This window comes from Amblyomma maculatum, chromosome 6 (assembly GCF_055883805.1).
Source record: "Amblyomma maculatum isolate TAMU_Amacu chromosome 6, ASM5588380v1, whole genome shotgun sequence".
NCBI classification, from domain to species: Eukaryota; Metazoa; Arthropoda; class Arachnida; order Ixodida; family Ixodidae; genus Amblyomma; species Amblyomma maculatum.
Window position 1 is genome coordinate 6,809,487 of NC_139349.1, and position 16,701 is coordinate 6,826,187.

A 16,701-nucleotide genomic window follows, 5' to 3' on the forward strand; every position below is an offset into this window, starting at 1 on the left:
AACATCAGCGCGCCATGCACTCGAGACAGCCGCCATGCCTGCCAGTTGCCACGACATTTGAAACAGTGGAACCGTATCCTGGCCCCCATAAACTTGCAGCTGAGAGAACGGAGCACCCCTGGCGAGCTTGAGGTCATCTGTTTCGACGTGTTTTGCGACCTGCCGGACAGCGAATTCAACGTCCTTCGCGCCACCCTCCTTGTCCACTGGCTGCTCATCAAACACTCCTGCGTGACAGCACTACGAGTGGACGATTGGGGCGTGTTCAAGCACCCTGCGTACTGTGCCTTTCTCTGCGACGGTCTCCACGAGTGCCGCCGCCTGAAGAGTCTCAAGTTGTGCGAGGAACACCCTGAAGTGAGTGAACAACACCGGCTGCTGGCTGCGATGAGCGACCTGCGCCACCTCGAAGAATTCGCCTGCGACGCATTGTACGTAGGCGACAATTCGGAGACCATGACAGCTCTATCCAGTGTTGTCATGAGAAACGCCAAATTATGCCGGCTTGCGGTCGAGCGATTTATCGGCAAGTCGTCAGGCATGTGGAATATGGCGCAAGCGCTGGCGACAAATGCAACCATCACCGACCTCTCACTCAACTTGGGCTGCCTGAGGGCGAACGAGCGTGACCTTTTCGCGCATGAACTGAAAAGAATTCGCTCGCTCCAGTCGCTGCGCCTGGTCGGATCCCTCCTGAAGCCAAACTTGAGCGTGGCTGTGATCGCAAAAGCGACGGAAGGCTTGACGGAGCTGGTTAGTCTAGAGCTGTCCAAGTTTCGCTTCCTCGCGAGTGAAGTCTGGGAACTGGCGATGTCACTCTCCCGCAACAAGACAGTACAGCACCTGGCACTTCTCTCGTGCAGGCAGTTCTTCGCATACCTGACCAGCGAGCCGCGCCTTAAAGACGACTCATACAACGCCATTCACTGGTGCATGCAGCCCTTTGTCTATATGCTGCGCGAGGTGACTTCATTGCGAAAACTAGTATTCACTGCGTCTTCCTTCCCCATAGAGGACCAGCGGGCGTTCTTCGAGGTGCTGGCGGTGAACGATTTCGTGGAAGAGGTGCGTATTGAGAAACCCAGCCCCAGTTACTTGCGCGATCTGTTCCGCGTGATCTGTGAGACCGGCACTGGCAGCAGGGTGAAGATTGGAGATGTAGACAAAATGAGTCAGGAGAGTTCCTCGGGGGCGGCCTGCATTCGAGACGTCCGCGTGCTGGTCAAAGCGACGGCACATCCTGGTGAAACGTACAGCTGTTTGGAGCAGCTGCCAGCGTTCCACATTTTGACAACCCTGTCCATTAACATAGAAAACGTCATTGACGCCAAGTCGGCGGAGTTTTTCGCTCACTACTTGCGGAACACGCAGCTTCTGAACAGCATTACGATGAACTTGTTCGCGTGCCACGACGAAGCATTTGTTCTGCTCGACGCACTTTCTTACAACACTAGCATCACAGAGCTCGTCGTCGAGCGTTGGTGCCAGTGCAGGCATACTGCGCGAATCCTTGCCGAAGTTGTCTGCTCGATGAAGAAGATTCGGGTGCTCACCTACCAGCTGGCGAATAAGAATCCCTCCCCAGAGTTCTATTCGGCACTTGCCAAGCGTATAGAGGGCAACTACACCATCCTGTCGGTGAAAGCTATTCGGCTGATGGCCGCAGCCAAGGAATGGAACTTCATCCAAGAAATCGTCGCGAGAAACGGCACGCTTTTGGTCCACGCCGCACGCTTCGTTACTGGCTGTGCGATCGAAAAAAGCGGAGCGGAAGCGCTCGAGTTGCTGAGCGCGGACCACATGCTCGTCTCGAAGGTACAAGAAATGGCGGAAGTAGACGAAACAGAAGCAAGGAACGCGATCAGAAGCAAACTCTCCGAGCTGGAAGACTTGGACTTTTTCATGAGCGTCGCTGGTGTAGTCAAGGCAACGGTAGCTTGCCAAGGAGCTGCCGAGGGCCGTCCTTGCCTTGGCACAATGCCCTACGACTGCTGGCGCAGTTTGCGACAGTACTTGAGAGTAGCGGACGTGGCGAGCACCGGAAACTGCTAGGAAGTGAGCCAATTTTGCAGTGTCACTATTTCTTACTGCAGTTTTGAAAGTTTAGAACTTTATGTGACAAGATTTGCGACTATGTACATATGAATGGGCACCGGCACCAACGTTGAAGTCGCGTTTTTACCTGTCTTTACTGAGTTCTTAAAACAATTCGTGATTTTGGCTCGTAATAAATTTTTATGATTGCTACTTGTGAGTCGTGACAGGTTATTTTTTGTGACGTTGGACATAAATATAACTGAATAACTTTTTGTTCACGTCTATTGTAAGAGGTTGTGGATGATGATGGAGTTCCATTCAAAATCACACATCATGTGCGCTTCGCTTTTTGGCCTGGAGATTACACAGTCAGCGTGAAACACGGGGGAGTTTTGCAATTGTCGTCTCAGGGCACTGGACCCTGTACTGCACCTTAGCCTTTCCCACAAGGTAGCGCGTCGGGAAGCAACATTGCTGTACCATGGATAGTTCGATGTTGCTTTCACGAACAAATATGCTTTTCAGATTGGAACGGCCGACAGCCTTGCCTGTGAAAATCGTGGCTGTGAAGAGACAATCAACATCTCTTGTGTGAATGTCCTGCTAAGACATGAGCCTTCAAGGCAGACACTGAACAGCCGCCGGGCTTGAATGACAGACTGTGACTGTGTTCCACGTCCCTTTTCTCTTCCCCTCTTTAATCCCCTTATCCCTTTTTGGCCTCCTTAAAACGTGTTCAGCTTGATCTGTAAATATTCATTAGTGAGTTAGAAGTGGGGATCTTGGTCTGTCTATAAGCCGTTGTTTAATTGTGCGCCTGTCTGAAGCTCCTGCAGAACTGATGCATCGCTCGTGTGTGGGTTGGCGGTTTGTGTGACATCATGGCCGAGTTGATGGGAGTCCAACCCACCAACACCATTGGAGCTCATCTGACACGTATGCCGCATACAGGCACGTTCGTACAGCTAGTTGAATATGGGGCTTTCTATCTATGTCTCTCCGGCTAGCGTGGGTATAGCATGCGTCACATGATACATAAACCAGTTCAAATGACAAATCATGGATAATCAAGCTGAACGATGCAAAAAAAAAAAAAACACGGTGTAGCCGTGCCAACTCGCGCTAATTTGTGCTAAGTGCGAGGCTAAACAGACCAGTCATTTTTCCTACTTGTGCTTTGGTTATCTTAGTTTGGTTGTTACATGATTTGCCGCTTGTTGCACAGTACTTGTGTGCAGGTCGAGCCAGCCAGAGCGATACGAAGCACATGCCTAGCTGCAGGTTCCGCAGCCCACCCTCTCTTCCACCTGTCAGAGCACCATGTTGTGAATTTTCACTATTTTGCAGCATTTCAGCCGTGGCAGGTTGTAGCTGGTTTATGTTTAATTCAAGTCAGTTAATTCATCATGGCGGGTGGCTGTCCACAGGTCGTTTTATGACAGGTCTCGCCTGGAAATAACGGCTTTTAATTCAAAAGCTCTACTATACGTGGTATAACCGGCTCACCATTCCTTGCGCCGTCATATCATGGCCGAAATGACACATGCCATGACCATACGTTCTGAGCGAACTGGCAGGCGCTGCCAAATCGGCTTCTTCATTAAGATGGGAGGATGATATCCAAACTTGAGCTCCATGGATCCCGAGTGGATCACGCTGCCCCACGCGGGCCTGTTTGTGTCTCCGTGGACTGCCATCAAATGAAAATGAAAGAAGGAATTTCACTAGCGCCAACAATGAAAGTAAAAATTAATAATAAAAAAATAAAACATCATAGGGGATCATTGGTCGCAAAACGCCAGTTTTCAGGCACTGTCTATGATGAATAAGAACGGAGTTAGGGTATAGTGAATTCGAATACTTGTTCGCAATGGTTCGGTTCCACGTTAAAGACCAACATTAAACATCTCACGGACATTTCTAGTCATAATTTAATGAACGACAGATAGGAAAGATCGCACACGCCCTCGGCAAGACGTCGGAGTCTTTTCTCTTCTTGTCGACGTTCAAGTTAGTATCTCTACTTCACGATACGCTGGTGCTGAGCGTGGAGTACATTTCATTAGAAAGATGCCTCTCACCTCACTAACAAAATGCATGAAATTCAGTCAATTACGAAAACGTGCCGCTGTAAAAGTAACTAAAAAGAAATTTTCTTCAGAATAAGCGAAAAGCACTTTCCTAATTCTTTCTTTTTTATTAGACTACTAGTGCACGACTGAAACGGCGTTTGGATAGCGGTTGCGACGTCATGCGTAACAAGGTTGTCCTACATCTATAGGGAGCTTGCATGAAGCGATGCATGATGGGTAATCCGCCATGATGTTGTCGCCGGCAGCAGACCGCGGGCACCGCAGCCAGGCTGAATTGAGCAAGTGCCTTGTCGTTTTTGACGATCCACCGAGCAAACACGCGGCTTTTCGTGCGGTGCTCTTACGTGCATCCAATTGTCGGCATATTCCTGGTCTGAACGTACGCGTCGACGCTGTGTCCGAAAAATCGGGAGCGCTATGGATAAATGCAAAGCAGTGCGACGCGAACCTGTTCAAGCTACGCTTCTTCAAGCGCACTATGCGTCTGGATCTGTCCACCCGTCGACATCGCCGACATTCATGATTTAAGCTCTGACGATTAGTGACATTCATGATTTAAGTTCTGACGATTAGTTTGATATTTGCCTGAACTGGCATCGATCTCGCATGTGTTGGCCCGTGCGAGCAATTCGCGTCGGCGCTGCTAGAGAAATCGTGTCTTCTCGCCCTCGTGCAGACGTATTTTTGAAATCGTGAAGAACCCACAATCAGCCTGTTCGATCGCGCCAGCATCGTCTGCGCGCACTACGCGACCATATAGACGAGGCTCTGTGGCAGTGCCGTGCTGCGTCTGCTGCCAACGACATCATGGCGGATTACCCGGCATGCATCGCTTCATGCAAGCTCCCTATAGACCTTTTCACGACCCTTGGAGAAACCGGTTTGACTGGACTGAGAACCAGGTGTTGGGGGAGAATCCGCAGCTTTTTCCTGTGTTATGAGCACAGCCATAGCACAGCCTAGTCTCCAATATGGCAGCGCCCTTTGGCCAATTTTGAAAAGGTCGATAGAGTCCGTTCTGAACGAACGGTGTGAGGCGGACTCGGTATAGCTTTTGATAGCACCCGTGTTAGCCTCGTCTTTCTGTCCGCCTTTTTTTTTTTTTTTGCTTTTTTTTGCGCTAAAAATATGCTTATGAGGTCTGAACTGCAACTGGACCAACATTTAAACCGTTTAATGTATAACTTACCTGACTGGTGCATTCTAAAGCCCAGTGACAGCAAAAATAGTTTTTGTGCTCATTTCAAGAGGCCTAATGAATTAATTGAAGAAAGGAAAAATTGGTTTAGTTTATGGAGTTTAACGCTCCAAAGTGACTAAGGCTGTGAGACGGTTCGTAGCGGAAAGTTCCGGAAATTTTAAAGACTAAAAAGGATCGAAGCTTCCTGATTAAGCCCACGACAGGAATGATATGTTAGGTATCGGAATAGACTAGTATTTTAGCGCTGGTGTATTCAAATCCGCTGCCATCCATTTCGAGAACAAGAAATGTAAACCCAGAAATTTCGCAGATATCTAACTATTGAACACCAGAGCAGGCCGTCTCTGGTGTGGTACTTGTAGAAAACTGCAGCTGTGTAATGTGCTCACTGTAGGAGTCACAGGAAATTATTTGTGGAACACGTTTCTGGTGGGAGGCGTTTGTGGTTGTAGTTTATTTTTTTTTTTTTAAAAAGAGAGAGATAGAAGGAATATAACAGCTATTGCCAGTCACGGCAATTGCCATTTGAGGAGCCGAGCTGCGGTCTGCGGAAAGAGAAGGGAAATGAAGAGGATAGCGAGAAGTAGAGAGGAGAGCAAGAAAGGGAAGGGAGTGCTTTTTACTCTAGTTACAAAATAGAAAAGGCAAACAAGGTCAAGTATCCCAGTATTGTGCCAAAAATGACTACGCGTGAACGGCTACAGCAGTTAATATTTCCAATGCTGTGCAAATGTTCTGCTGGTTTTTAATAGAGAAACCACGGGGGAAATCACTTCATGATAATGTGGTGCCTGATAATGGAGCCAGGCCTGCAGAATCGTTGGGAGAAAGGCATAATCGTCGACGCGCCGCTCGCCCCCCAAATTGGCGGGGGTGACAGTAGAAGCACAATTCTCTATTAGTGCGCAGGGGCGAGAGGCACTTAAGAGCACAATTGCAAGGGTTCCTCTGCCTTTCGCAGTGCTGCAGATATATCATGAGACGAAGTAAAGGCAACCCTCGAACAAGGTTAACGAAACTAAACGTCGCCATCTACGATGGCCCATTCGCTTCAGCAGGGTAACGACTACACAGGATGCTACCGGTGCCATAGTGCCTGTCTTCTGCGCGTTTTTAACGTGTTTCTTACAATAGCACAAAAAAGAGCACCTTGCTTTTTGGTTTTTGCCGACAGGGGCCTGGGGAAGTTGGCTGCTGCGGTGACCTACCTACCTTTAACGATCACTGCTTCCTAACGACCTGGGTAATTTACCGGAAGCTGAGGCATGCCATTCCAGTGGCATTTTTCTCTCTCTCCACGATACGAACAGCCAGGAAATTCCTGACGACTTTCCATGCAGAGGGGGATATCTTTCTACGGAAACTTTTGCCTTCTTAGTTCTCCAGCTACTGTGTGCAATTCCTAGATCAGTTATCTCCTCGGGCGAGTGCGCAGTTTGAGCTCGCGAAGCAGGATCGCGTAGGAGGATAGAGGACATATCTGTTGTTTGAGGCCGGCTCAGTTCCGCGATGGACGCTGCAGCACCGCTAGGGACAAAAAGTTGTGCGAGATACGAGTGGTACGAGATACTTTAACAAAAAGGGCCGACAACCACCCGTTACCGTTTACCATACAAATAGTGTGAAAAAACGCTCTGCAATTTCATCATTTTTTTTTTCTTTTGCCCCATTCCTTGGAACGCGATGGCGGCCAGAACGCGGCAGCAGGAGGAGAGCAACAAACGCGCTCGCGCACGTAAATACGCGCTCGAATGCAGCGCGCAGCAGACATTTTTCAGTGCAGAGCGCAGCAGGCGACGCGTCCGCTCCTTGTCCGCGCAGCGCGAAGGTTTTGAAAAGGTCCTTTTGGAGGGCGTTGGTGCAGAGATCGGCGCCGCGTCCCTTGGCCCAAATTATCTCCCGTATCACAACGCAATGCGTCGCGCAAGCTGTCGTCTGCTTTCATGCGGCAGCTGCTGCTGCACAATTTCGGCACTGACGGCTGAAGTGGTGCACAGCTTTGCTAAACTTTTCGCGAACTCGAGCTGCACAACGTCTGCACTTTAAAACGAACGACGTCGTGCAGAAGGGCGCCATGTTGCATCGCTGAAATGAATGGCGCAGTGTAGCACATGAACCAGTTCACGTACAGTTTTTTTGTTTTTGCGATGTTTATTGTCTCAGGGCATAAAAATGCTATGAATTATGAAGGATGTGGTCAAATAAATGAAGGTTGGCTGATGCAGTGAAGACGAGGAGTGGACGATGATGTGGTCCCTGCGCCCAAGCCGCATATGACTGCGGATTATGGGGGGAGAGGCCAGCTGCCACCAGATGCAGGATCCGAATTGGCTTCAGCGCTGGACATTCCACAGCAGGTGATGGATGTCAGCTTCTGTGGATACCAATATCGAAATTGAGGTCAGTTTCTGATCACTGCTGGTGTTAGGGCCACCCCAACTCTAATCCTCCGAAGCGCCACCTCCTCTGCACGGGTTAGACCACGGAGGTATCAGAGCACGTGTACGGCGTCGGAGGTTCCTTTATTGTTGAATCGAACGGATATGGCAATCACGTCGGTCGAGCAAGAAACGCCGTCAGGTCCGCTCGATTCACCTGCACTACGTGACTGTGTGGTGTTCTCGAAGGTAGAAGCAGACTCCAGCCGTCCCGAACGAACACCACATTGGCGACGAGGATGCTGTGAACCTAGCCCCAACCCCGCCGCACCATCCGGGACCGCCATCATGAACTTCACCCGCCTTGCTCCGCCACCGTTCTTCCTTCCAACGCCCGGCCGTTCGTCATTGCCATGGGAGCAGATGTTCAATGTGTACTTGGTGGCATCCGTAGCTGCCGCATTCAAGCCAGAGCAACAAAAGACTATTCTTTTGCAATGTTTGGAGGTGGAGGCCCAGCGTGTTTATCAGACGTTACATGCAGGGACCAGCGCAGCAGCAGCACCGTCAGCGCCAAGCGCCGCATTCTTCGACGATGACAAGTCTGCCGCTCCTGAAGAATACGACTCTGCACTCGCCGCTTTACGGCAGCAGTTTTCAACGTCGTGCAACGTTATCGTCGAGCGCCATCGTTTTTACCGCCGCAGCCAAAACACAGGTGAGTCCGTTCATTACTTGGTTGCCGCTCTACGGGAGCTATAGCCGCACATTGTTCGTTTGCTTCACAAGATGATGCTCTGCGGGATCAATTCGTTGCTGGCGTTGCTTCCAACCGCGCATGTGAGCGGTTACTGCTCGAGGGTTCCACGCTGTCTTTCGAGGATTCAGTTCGAATTGCACTTCAGTTTGAGCAAGCAGCGGAAGAACTGAAGGAGCTTTCTGCTTCGGTAGAGGCAATTTCATTGCGGCAGCGTCGTAAACCATCCTCGAACCTTTCGAAAAAAAAAAAAAGAAGAAATACGCATCCAGCAGCTCCCTTTCAGCAGAGGTTAACGAGGGGCGCAGGTAGCTCACGTGCGCCGCAGCGGAACCGCCCCCCTGAGCGGAACCGAGAATGGAGTAGCTGCTCCGGTTCAACACATTGTTTCCGATGCGGCTCGCAGGACCACTTAGCATCAGCGCCGCAGTGCCCAGCGCATGGGAAGACTTATTCATTTTGCGGTCTCAAGGGCCACTTTCAAAAAGTATGCAACTGCAAACGAACTCAAATGCAAGGCCGAGTCCGTGAAGTTGAGTTACATGAAGATGTTTCGTCAGGTAGCAGTGCTGAGCAAGTTTTGACTTTGCAACGTTCCGCACGTAGCGGAATTCATATTCAAGTGTAAGTCGCGTATGTCACTTTCTTGTCGATTCAGGGTCGTCTGTTTCAATTCCGTCAAAGTAAGAATACAGTCGATATTTTCAGAGCGTTCTACTCCTGCCTGCTCCGCATGTCACTCTGTTCGACTACTCTCAGCGGCCGATTTCCGTGCTATAGGTTGTTTCCAGGAAGACGTTCAGTTTAAAGGCCGCACAGCTTCACTACATTTTTATGTTGTTCACCGAGGAACTTGTCTGATCGGTCTTGACGGCATTCAAGCCTTGGATCTTCGCATTGAGGGTTCTGCTCTTAAATGCTTCCACACGTCCGTTTATCCGCTGCCGACTGTCAATGACCCGCTATACCGTTCTATTTCCACACCGTCAAGCGAGCAGCCCCGCAACAAAGATCTACCGCCAGCCTTAGCACATGAGTTCAGTTCGCTTTTCAGTCCCGAGTTGGGTCTTGCTAAGGGGTTCATCCATCGCATCAAGACGCGGCAAGGCGTGCAGCCTGTAGCTTCCAAGCTTCGCCGTCTACCATATTCTCTCCGGTCGCCAGTATCGAAGAAGCTTCAGAAGTTACTGAGCCTTGACATCATCGAGCGCATCGATGCTTCTGAATGGATGTCCCCTATTGTTGTTGTTGACAAGTAAGATGGTAGTATCAAGATATGTCTAGACCTTCGAGAGTCGCTATTGTTCCAGACAGTTTCCCATTACCCCATACAGAAGAGCTGTTTCACGCTTTAGTAGGCGCTGCACACTTCACAAAACTTGACTTGGCTCCTGCTTATTATCAGGTTCTTTTGCACCCTGACAGCAGGGATCTGACAGCATTCGCCACTCATGACGGTCTTTTCCGCTTTAAAAGAGTTTGCTTAGGATTGGCTTCTGCCCCAGGGGCATTTTAGAAGATGATGGCGACAATCCTCGACCGTTACCCTGGAGTGTTGTTCTACGTCGATGATGTGATCATTTTTGGCAATACCGCATAAGAGCACCTTTCAAACTTGAAGACCGTGCTGCAATAGATCAAGAACGCAGGCCTGAAACTGAACAACAAATGCCTCTTTGACGTTCCGGAACTTGAGTTCCTAGGGCATAAGGTCACTGCACGTGGTATCTCGCCACTTCCAGAGAAAGTAGATTCCATAGTTAACACCCCAGTGCCAATTGATGTTGCCGCCCTCCGTTCGTTCCTGGGTCTCGTAGAACAATACTCCAAGTTTGTTCCACACTTTGCACAAGTGGTCGAGGCTATGAGAATTGCTTCGCAAAAATGAGCCATTCATCTGGTCAGCTGAAGCAGACAGCAGTTTCAGGAGGGTTAAGGAAACGCTTTCCTCGAGTACAGTCCTCCAGATGCTCGATCCGTCACTTCCAGTAATTGCGTCGACCGACGCGTCCGACTGTGGACTGGGAGCAGTCCTGCAACAGAAAAGTGGCCATGAGCTCCGCACAGTCGCTTTCGCATCTCGTACACTGTCGCCTGCGGAGAGGAAATATTCAGTCGGTGAACGGGAAGCACTAGCGTGTATTTGGGCATGTGAGCGATGGCACACATACCTTTGGGGTCGCCATTTCACAATTCGAACAGATCATCAAGCACTGGTGTCCTTGCTGTCGTCTCAGTGACATGGAAGACGCCCACTCCGAATCGCACGCTGGAGTGCACGACTGATTTGCTACAATTTCACGGTTGAATACCGCAAGGGGTCCACAAACACTGTAGCAGATGCACTTTCTCGGCTGCCAGCACCTATTTCGGAGGCAGAGTAAGGAGGAAGAAATCGTCTTGTTCATTGAGCCAGCCTGTGTGGCAATGGAGAATTTCAGGCCCTCGATGACGATTGCCTGAAAACCGTCAAGTCATTCGTGCTGAATTCCTGGCCGCCAAAGAAGTCCATACCAGAAGAGTCTAAATCATTCGGGAAGAACTGTCTGATGTTGACAACTTGCTACTGCGTGCAGAGCGCCTGGTTCTGGTGGTATTTTTGAAAAATAACACAACCCGTTTATTCACACATACACACATATATGTAACGAATAACAGAAACGCCTCCTGGGGAATAAAGAATACAAACCGAAAACGAAACTGAATATAACAAACTGGTGTGTAAATTCATCCTTCTTCAGAGAGTTAGCTCAATTCGCTTCGCCGCCTTTTTCTGTGCGTTCAAATGCCAGTAATGTGATTTCTAGGCGCCAAACTTATGAAACTCAATTTATCGGCCGAGACTAGTGTGTAAATTCACCCTTCTTCGGAGAGTTAGCTCAATTCGCTTCACCACCTATAATTTGTTTTTTTCCCTACTCGTTCCTATCATTTCTCAAATGCTTTCGTCTATCGCCTCTCTACATCGATGCTTCATTTTTGAGACCGGTAAACAATGTTCTGCATAAGCAATCACCAGCCCCAGAGTATAAAACCCCGAGAGAGAGAGAGAGAGAGAGACGATTACATTGCGACACCAATGAACTTAAGGAGAAAATTCGATCTCCCCTGTCGCCCCTAGCCGTCGCCGGAATCCGTTGGGGCACCGAAGTACCAAGGGTTTGGCCTTCGGTGCCCTGCTGGACGTTAGGTCTAAGCTGTGAAGCAAAGCCTGTCAGATTTTTGAGAGTGCCGCCTTCCAAAGATACCGAAACTATAAAACCAGGAGAGAAAATGATTGCAGACGCTTTATTTGCAGCTTAGGTAACGACGAGGTGCAATTTTGCGAGCATTACGGAATGTTTTACAGCGGCCGCTGCTATATCGAACCGTCAAGATTATTTAGAAGAAAACAAAGCTAAAATTAGAAGAGGGTTTAGATGGAACCCATTTGATAAGGAGGCTTCTCTAATAGGAGTACGTTCAAACTCGATTTAACGAAGTTGAGGGGAGCCGTGAAATATTTCGTTAAATCGGGAATTTCGTTAAATCGAGTGAGGCAATTCTCGGTCCTATAATTTAGTACATTCGATTATAAGGTGCGGCGGCCCCTCAAAAGCTACCGCGGCATCGTACTAGCGAAGACTTAATGCTCCCAAAATAAATTGCTGCCTGGAAAAAATTACCTGCGCTGTTAGCGCCCAAGAAAAAAAAAATTGGTACACGTCAAGAACAGCTCGAGAGGTCTACATATTTATTTTCCAGCAATCAAGTCGATGGTCTTTGCCTGTGCGCGCTTTGTAAGCAATGACCGCAACCGATTTCTCGTAGGTCTGAAGGGCTACGTATAGCACTGTTGGCCTAACAAGCTGAGCTTGAGAAAAGCAAGCACTCAAAGGCACGGGGAAATATCCGCAGGAGCACAATGGCGAACGAACCACACGAAGCACCCAACAAAAAAACACCGAACCGCAACCCCGCCCTTTGGAATGAGGCACGAGACTTTTTTTTACCGCTGTCACCATCTGGTGAATTCAACTGAACACTGCAACTCTTGTTTTGCGCCGCGCAGTTAAAAAAAAAAAAAAAAAAAAAAAGCAGGACGAAGGTGCCCCGCACTGTTACCCTGGGCTCGCAATTAATAAATTTTGGGGGTGCTCTCTACAAAATAGATCAAAAATAGCCCCTTTCCACGTTCATTTTTTGAAAAAAAGGTTCGTTAAACCGGGACAGATTACGAAATTGATTTCGTTATTTCGAGTTAATCAAAACATTGAATCCTATGGGCTTCTGACGGGGAATTACGATATCTTCGTTAAATCGGAACTTTCGTTAAATCGGGCTTCGTTAAATTGAGTTTTGACTTCAAAAAATAGAAGCAATTCAATACAGTAAACTTTTCGCTATTGGGATGCCAGGCGGATAAGCAGAGGATATCGAGGTTCGTTGGCGCAAAGCAAGTTAAGCGGGCACCTAGTGAGCGCACTGCACTGTTTATGAATTACCAACGTATGCTTAGAATATTTACGGAAATTCGAGTAATAATAAAAATTAAATATAAGCCATAAAAGGGACGAAAATTTGTGGAATCAAAATACGGTGTTAAAGGTGCTGTTTAGAAGAACGTCAATTTGGGCTAGATAGTGCATACTGTTCGAGACTGAAAATGACGTTAAGAAATGACAACCACAAGGTGAACGACGCAGGACGAGCGCTTGTCCTCTCTTGTGGTTATCTCGTTCTCTCTTGTATAGTTGTCACTTCTTAACGCTATTTTCAGTCTCGAACAAGCTGCTGTTTTCATCTCTTTTCATGCGAAGCTTAAGCGTAATTTTCTTCTTTTGTTGTTCTGGCTATTCTTAGTGGTACGGAATTTTATTCGGAAGGCAAATACTCAGCTTTTGCAGACATAATAGCCTGCATACGCACTGTAAAAGATGGCAGGCAAATCAGGTGATATATTGGCAGCCCAGAGAGGCTGTACGGTGAAGTTCTCTCCCGTCGTTCGGTTCATACCCATGGCGTTAACACCGAAAATGACTAACGACTGTGCTGTCTAGCTAGAGAAATAAGTCGTTGTGACGCCATTGCGGCTTGTGAAAACGGCTGGGGCCGTTGACTTCATTTAGCGAAAGTAGCACATAAATTTGTCGTTGCGTGCTATAACGTGTCTATACGGATCAACTTCAGTTTGTCCAATTGTATACCGATCTGAGCATACAGCGAACAGTTCTTGTACAGCTGTGGCTCTCATTTCTGCCAGAAGGGCAGCGAAGTGCGACAATCGATGCAATCGTTGATATCCTCGGCGAATTGTTCAAACGGCCGACACACAAAGTACAGGTGTGCTGCTTGCCATTTTGCCTCTCGGCTTGCCAGGCAATCGTCGCCATACTGGTGACAGTCCGAGATCCTTTTCGTACAGAACGCTGAACGCCGCACAGAACAAATCAGCGTTCTCAACAGAGCAAGGATTGGTTGGAATGATTAAAAACAATAGCAAGCAGGAATATACGATACCAAGGCATACTATAAAATGGGCACAAGGGAATGATAGCATGCACGCACTTAATAAATAAATGTATAAATAAGGCAGACGATCAGACGGTGTTGGCCGCACAAACAGGTTGTATACGGTCACGACAGCGAACGTTACACGCAACAAAACAGCACAGGTCCATCATACACACCTGGAGACAGCCACTGCATTCGATTTCGACGCAGAGTAGTACACCGTCCGCTGCCCTTGCACACTGATCACACTAAAAGCGTGCAAAATGCTAGCAAGGAAATCTTGCCGGCTAAGAAACACGCGCACATTTGCATATGCCCAGTGTGGAAGGATCAGTTCTGTCAGCACAGAGAGTTCTCATTGCAGCAGGATAATAGATTGCTCACCTAAGTAGGACAAATCTATTTCAAAAATACACAAATAAAAGTACGCCTTAATGCTGCACACAGTGTACTTCAGGGCAGGTAATATACGGCGCCCCGTAACGTACATCAAGTTTGCGGGGCGCATAATTTCCGATTCTGAGCACATTGGACAGTTTAAAGATTCCTGAGGCGTCAACTTGATCGCCTCATCGTTTGAAATCGCATGAAGCAGAAATAGACACGAAATGTGACGTTCCTTACAAGTCATAGCATGCGTACTAATTGCAAACAGATATATAACAATATAAGGGCACGCCACGCGCGTGACTAAGTAATGAACACAGTTCTAGAGCACTTTGTACAGATGCGTGGCGCAAAGTTTTCACACAAACAAATAATATTTGCATTGTCATGAACGCAGCTATAAATCCTCAGATGACCCGGTAAGTTGCGCCATTGACACGATGGACGCGCCGCCACGTATTCGCGGGAAATCAGACGGTATCACTCGTCACGGACAGGTGGACCCCGCCGGTTTCTCTTTGTACCGGTAGATGGCGTTGATCCTGGACTTTCCGTTGACGGCTTGAGATTTGGTGGAGTTGCACGCGTTCACCCAATCCTCGCACTCGATGTTGAACAGAGCCAGGCTGATGTGCTCTCCGTAGCGGTGCCTGACTTCGCACAACTGCATGGACGGGCGTATGCAGCAGAGTTAGTGAAAACCGTCCTTTCGGTACGGCTCGAAAGTGTCCGCGTTTCAATGCATGTGCAGACGCCGACGCAACACAGTTGGATGCGAAATCTAGGTGATAATAGAGAGTTTTAGCTTACCGTGGTCCGAGATCCGCTACCGTGATTCGCCACCGCGCGTTCCACTGCACATGCCCAGATCCCTTGACGCCGATAGATGGCGCCACTTACTGGATGTCGGCACATAGACCTACCGCGTCGGGACCAATCAGCTTGAGCGCCCCGCCCACGCGCAGTAGAGAGTCACAGTGGTGGATCACGGTAAGCTAAATCTCTCTAATGAGAGCGGCGCGCAATGTGGGCACGAACATTAACGCCCCGCCTTGGTGGTGCAGTGGTATGCGCAGAAGTAATCAGCGGAATTTTTTTCTTTTCAAAGTATTGGAATCTTTAAAACAAATTGTCGACAGACAAGTTATTCATTCTGCCTGTCAAAATATTAGGGGGCACAGGCACCGCTGTTAAGTGTATGACGCAGTAACGTTTCGCACAGACGAACAATGTTTTTCACTTTTTTTTTTCATTTTCTTTCTTTTTTTATATACAACGATACTTAGCGTCAGCAAACATTGGCTTTTCATTCTAAGCATTTTAATGCCTCTGAGTCACCCCCCCCCCCCTTTTTTTTTAATTACACACGTTAAATTTTCATAATTATCATCGAGCACTGGCTTTTCATTATCAGCAGTTTGAAACCTTTGAACCACCCTTTTTCCATTTTTTTTTTTTTTGAAGCGAAAAGCTTGTCAACTCCGAGTCTCGCGTGTGCTCCGTCGTTGGCAGCAGCTGCCAACTCGGGAGGGTGATATCAGAATCAGCCTGCTAGAACGCTTTGCATTCACATTACCCCTAGAACACGCAGGCAGGCACGTCCATATACGGCTTAGTTAAAGCGTCACTTTATATGTGGGCTGGTAGCTTACGCTATCGCGTCATACCCTGAAAGGCCGAGGTTAAGTGTCCTCAATAACGTAATGCCCTGCACTCATAGGGTGGGATAGGGGAATAATGTAGCAGGAAAAAGAAGTTTCCATCAGAGTTTAACCAGAGCTAAACCACAGCTTTTTTTTTTTTTTTCATTTCTTTTGATTCATTAATTAATCAAATAATCGCAATAATTTTATCATCACCTATCACAAACCAATCTATCAATCCCTAGAACCACAAATTACCATGATACGTTATTTTTTTTTTACGCACCCTCAATTTTTACGACACGTGGTGGCAACTACTACTGCTACTAGGCCGACGGCTTTTCAACCGAAAAAAGCTGTACAAGTTTACGCTCAATGCAGTGGGAGCTGCATGCGACTTAATAACTAGTAAAATGTCCTCTTATATTTGCTTGTTTTAGCAGTCGTTTTTAAAGTGGTAGCGTTAAAGGGCACCAGAAAATCCGCCATCGCCGTTGTCGGCGTTGCGAGCGAAAAATCAAGCGTAGGTCTAGCAACTGATTGGACGTAGCGTTGCCTGACGTAGGGTTAGCCAGGAGCTGCCATCTCGGGCCTCTCCTTTCATATAGGAGGGCGACATCAGAATCAACCTGTCGGAATCCTCGCATTCTATGACACCCTATATGGCTATACGCAGGTATCTGTACACAACTGCAAGCACAAGGCGACTGCG

General features: G+C 48.2%; 1 protein-coding gene and 1 pseudogene across 1 annotated transcript in view; one reads left to right on the forward strand and one right to left on the reverse strand.

Moving 5' to 3' along the window:
- Positions 1–8,057: 8,057 nt before the first annotated feature.
- Positions 8,058–9,632, forward strand: LOC146184993 (uncharacterized; annotated as a pseudogene).
- A 4,980-nt stretch (positions 9,633–14,612) lies between these two features.
- LOC146184994 (uncharacterized) overlaps positions 14,613–16,701 on the reverse strand; it is a 68,843-nt gene continuing 66,754 nt past the window's right edge. The window contains exon 5 of the mRNA XM_084605462.1: positions 14,613–15,010. Coding sequence (XP_084461588.1) covers positions 14,834–15,010 — 177 coding nt within the window. The 3' untranslated portion in view covers positions 14,613–14,833. The remainder of the gene's footprint in view (positions 15,011–16,701) is intronic.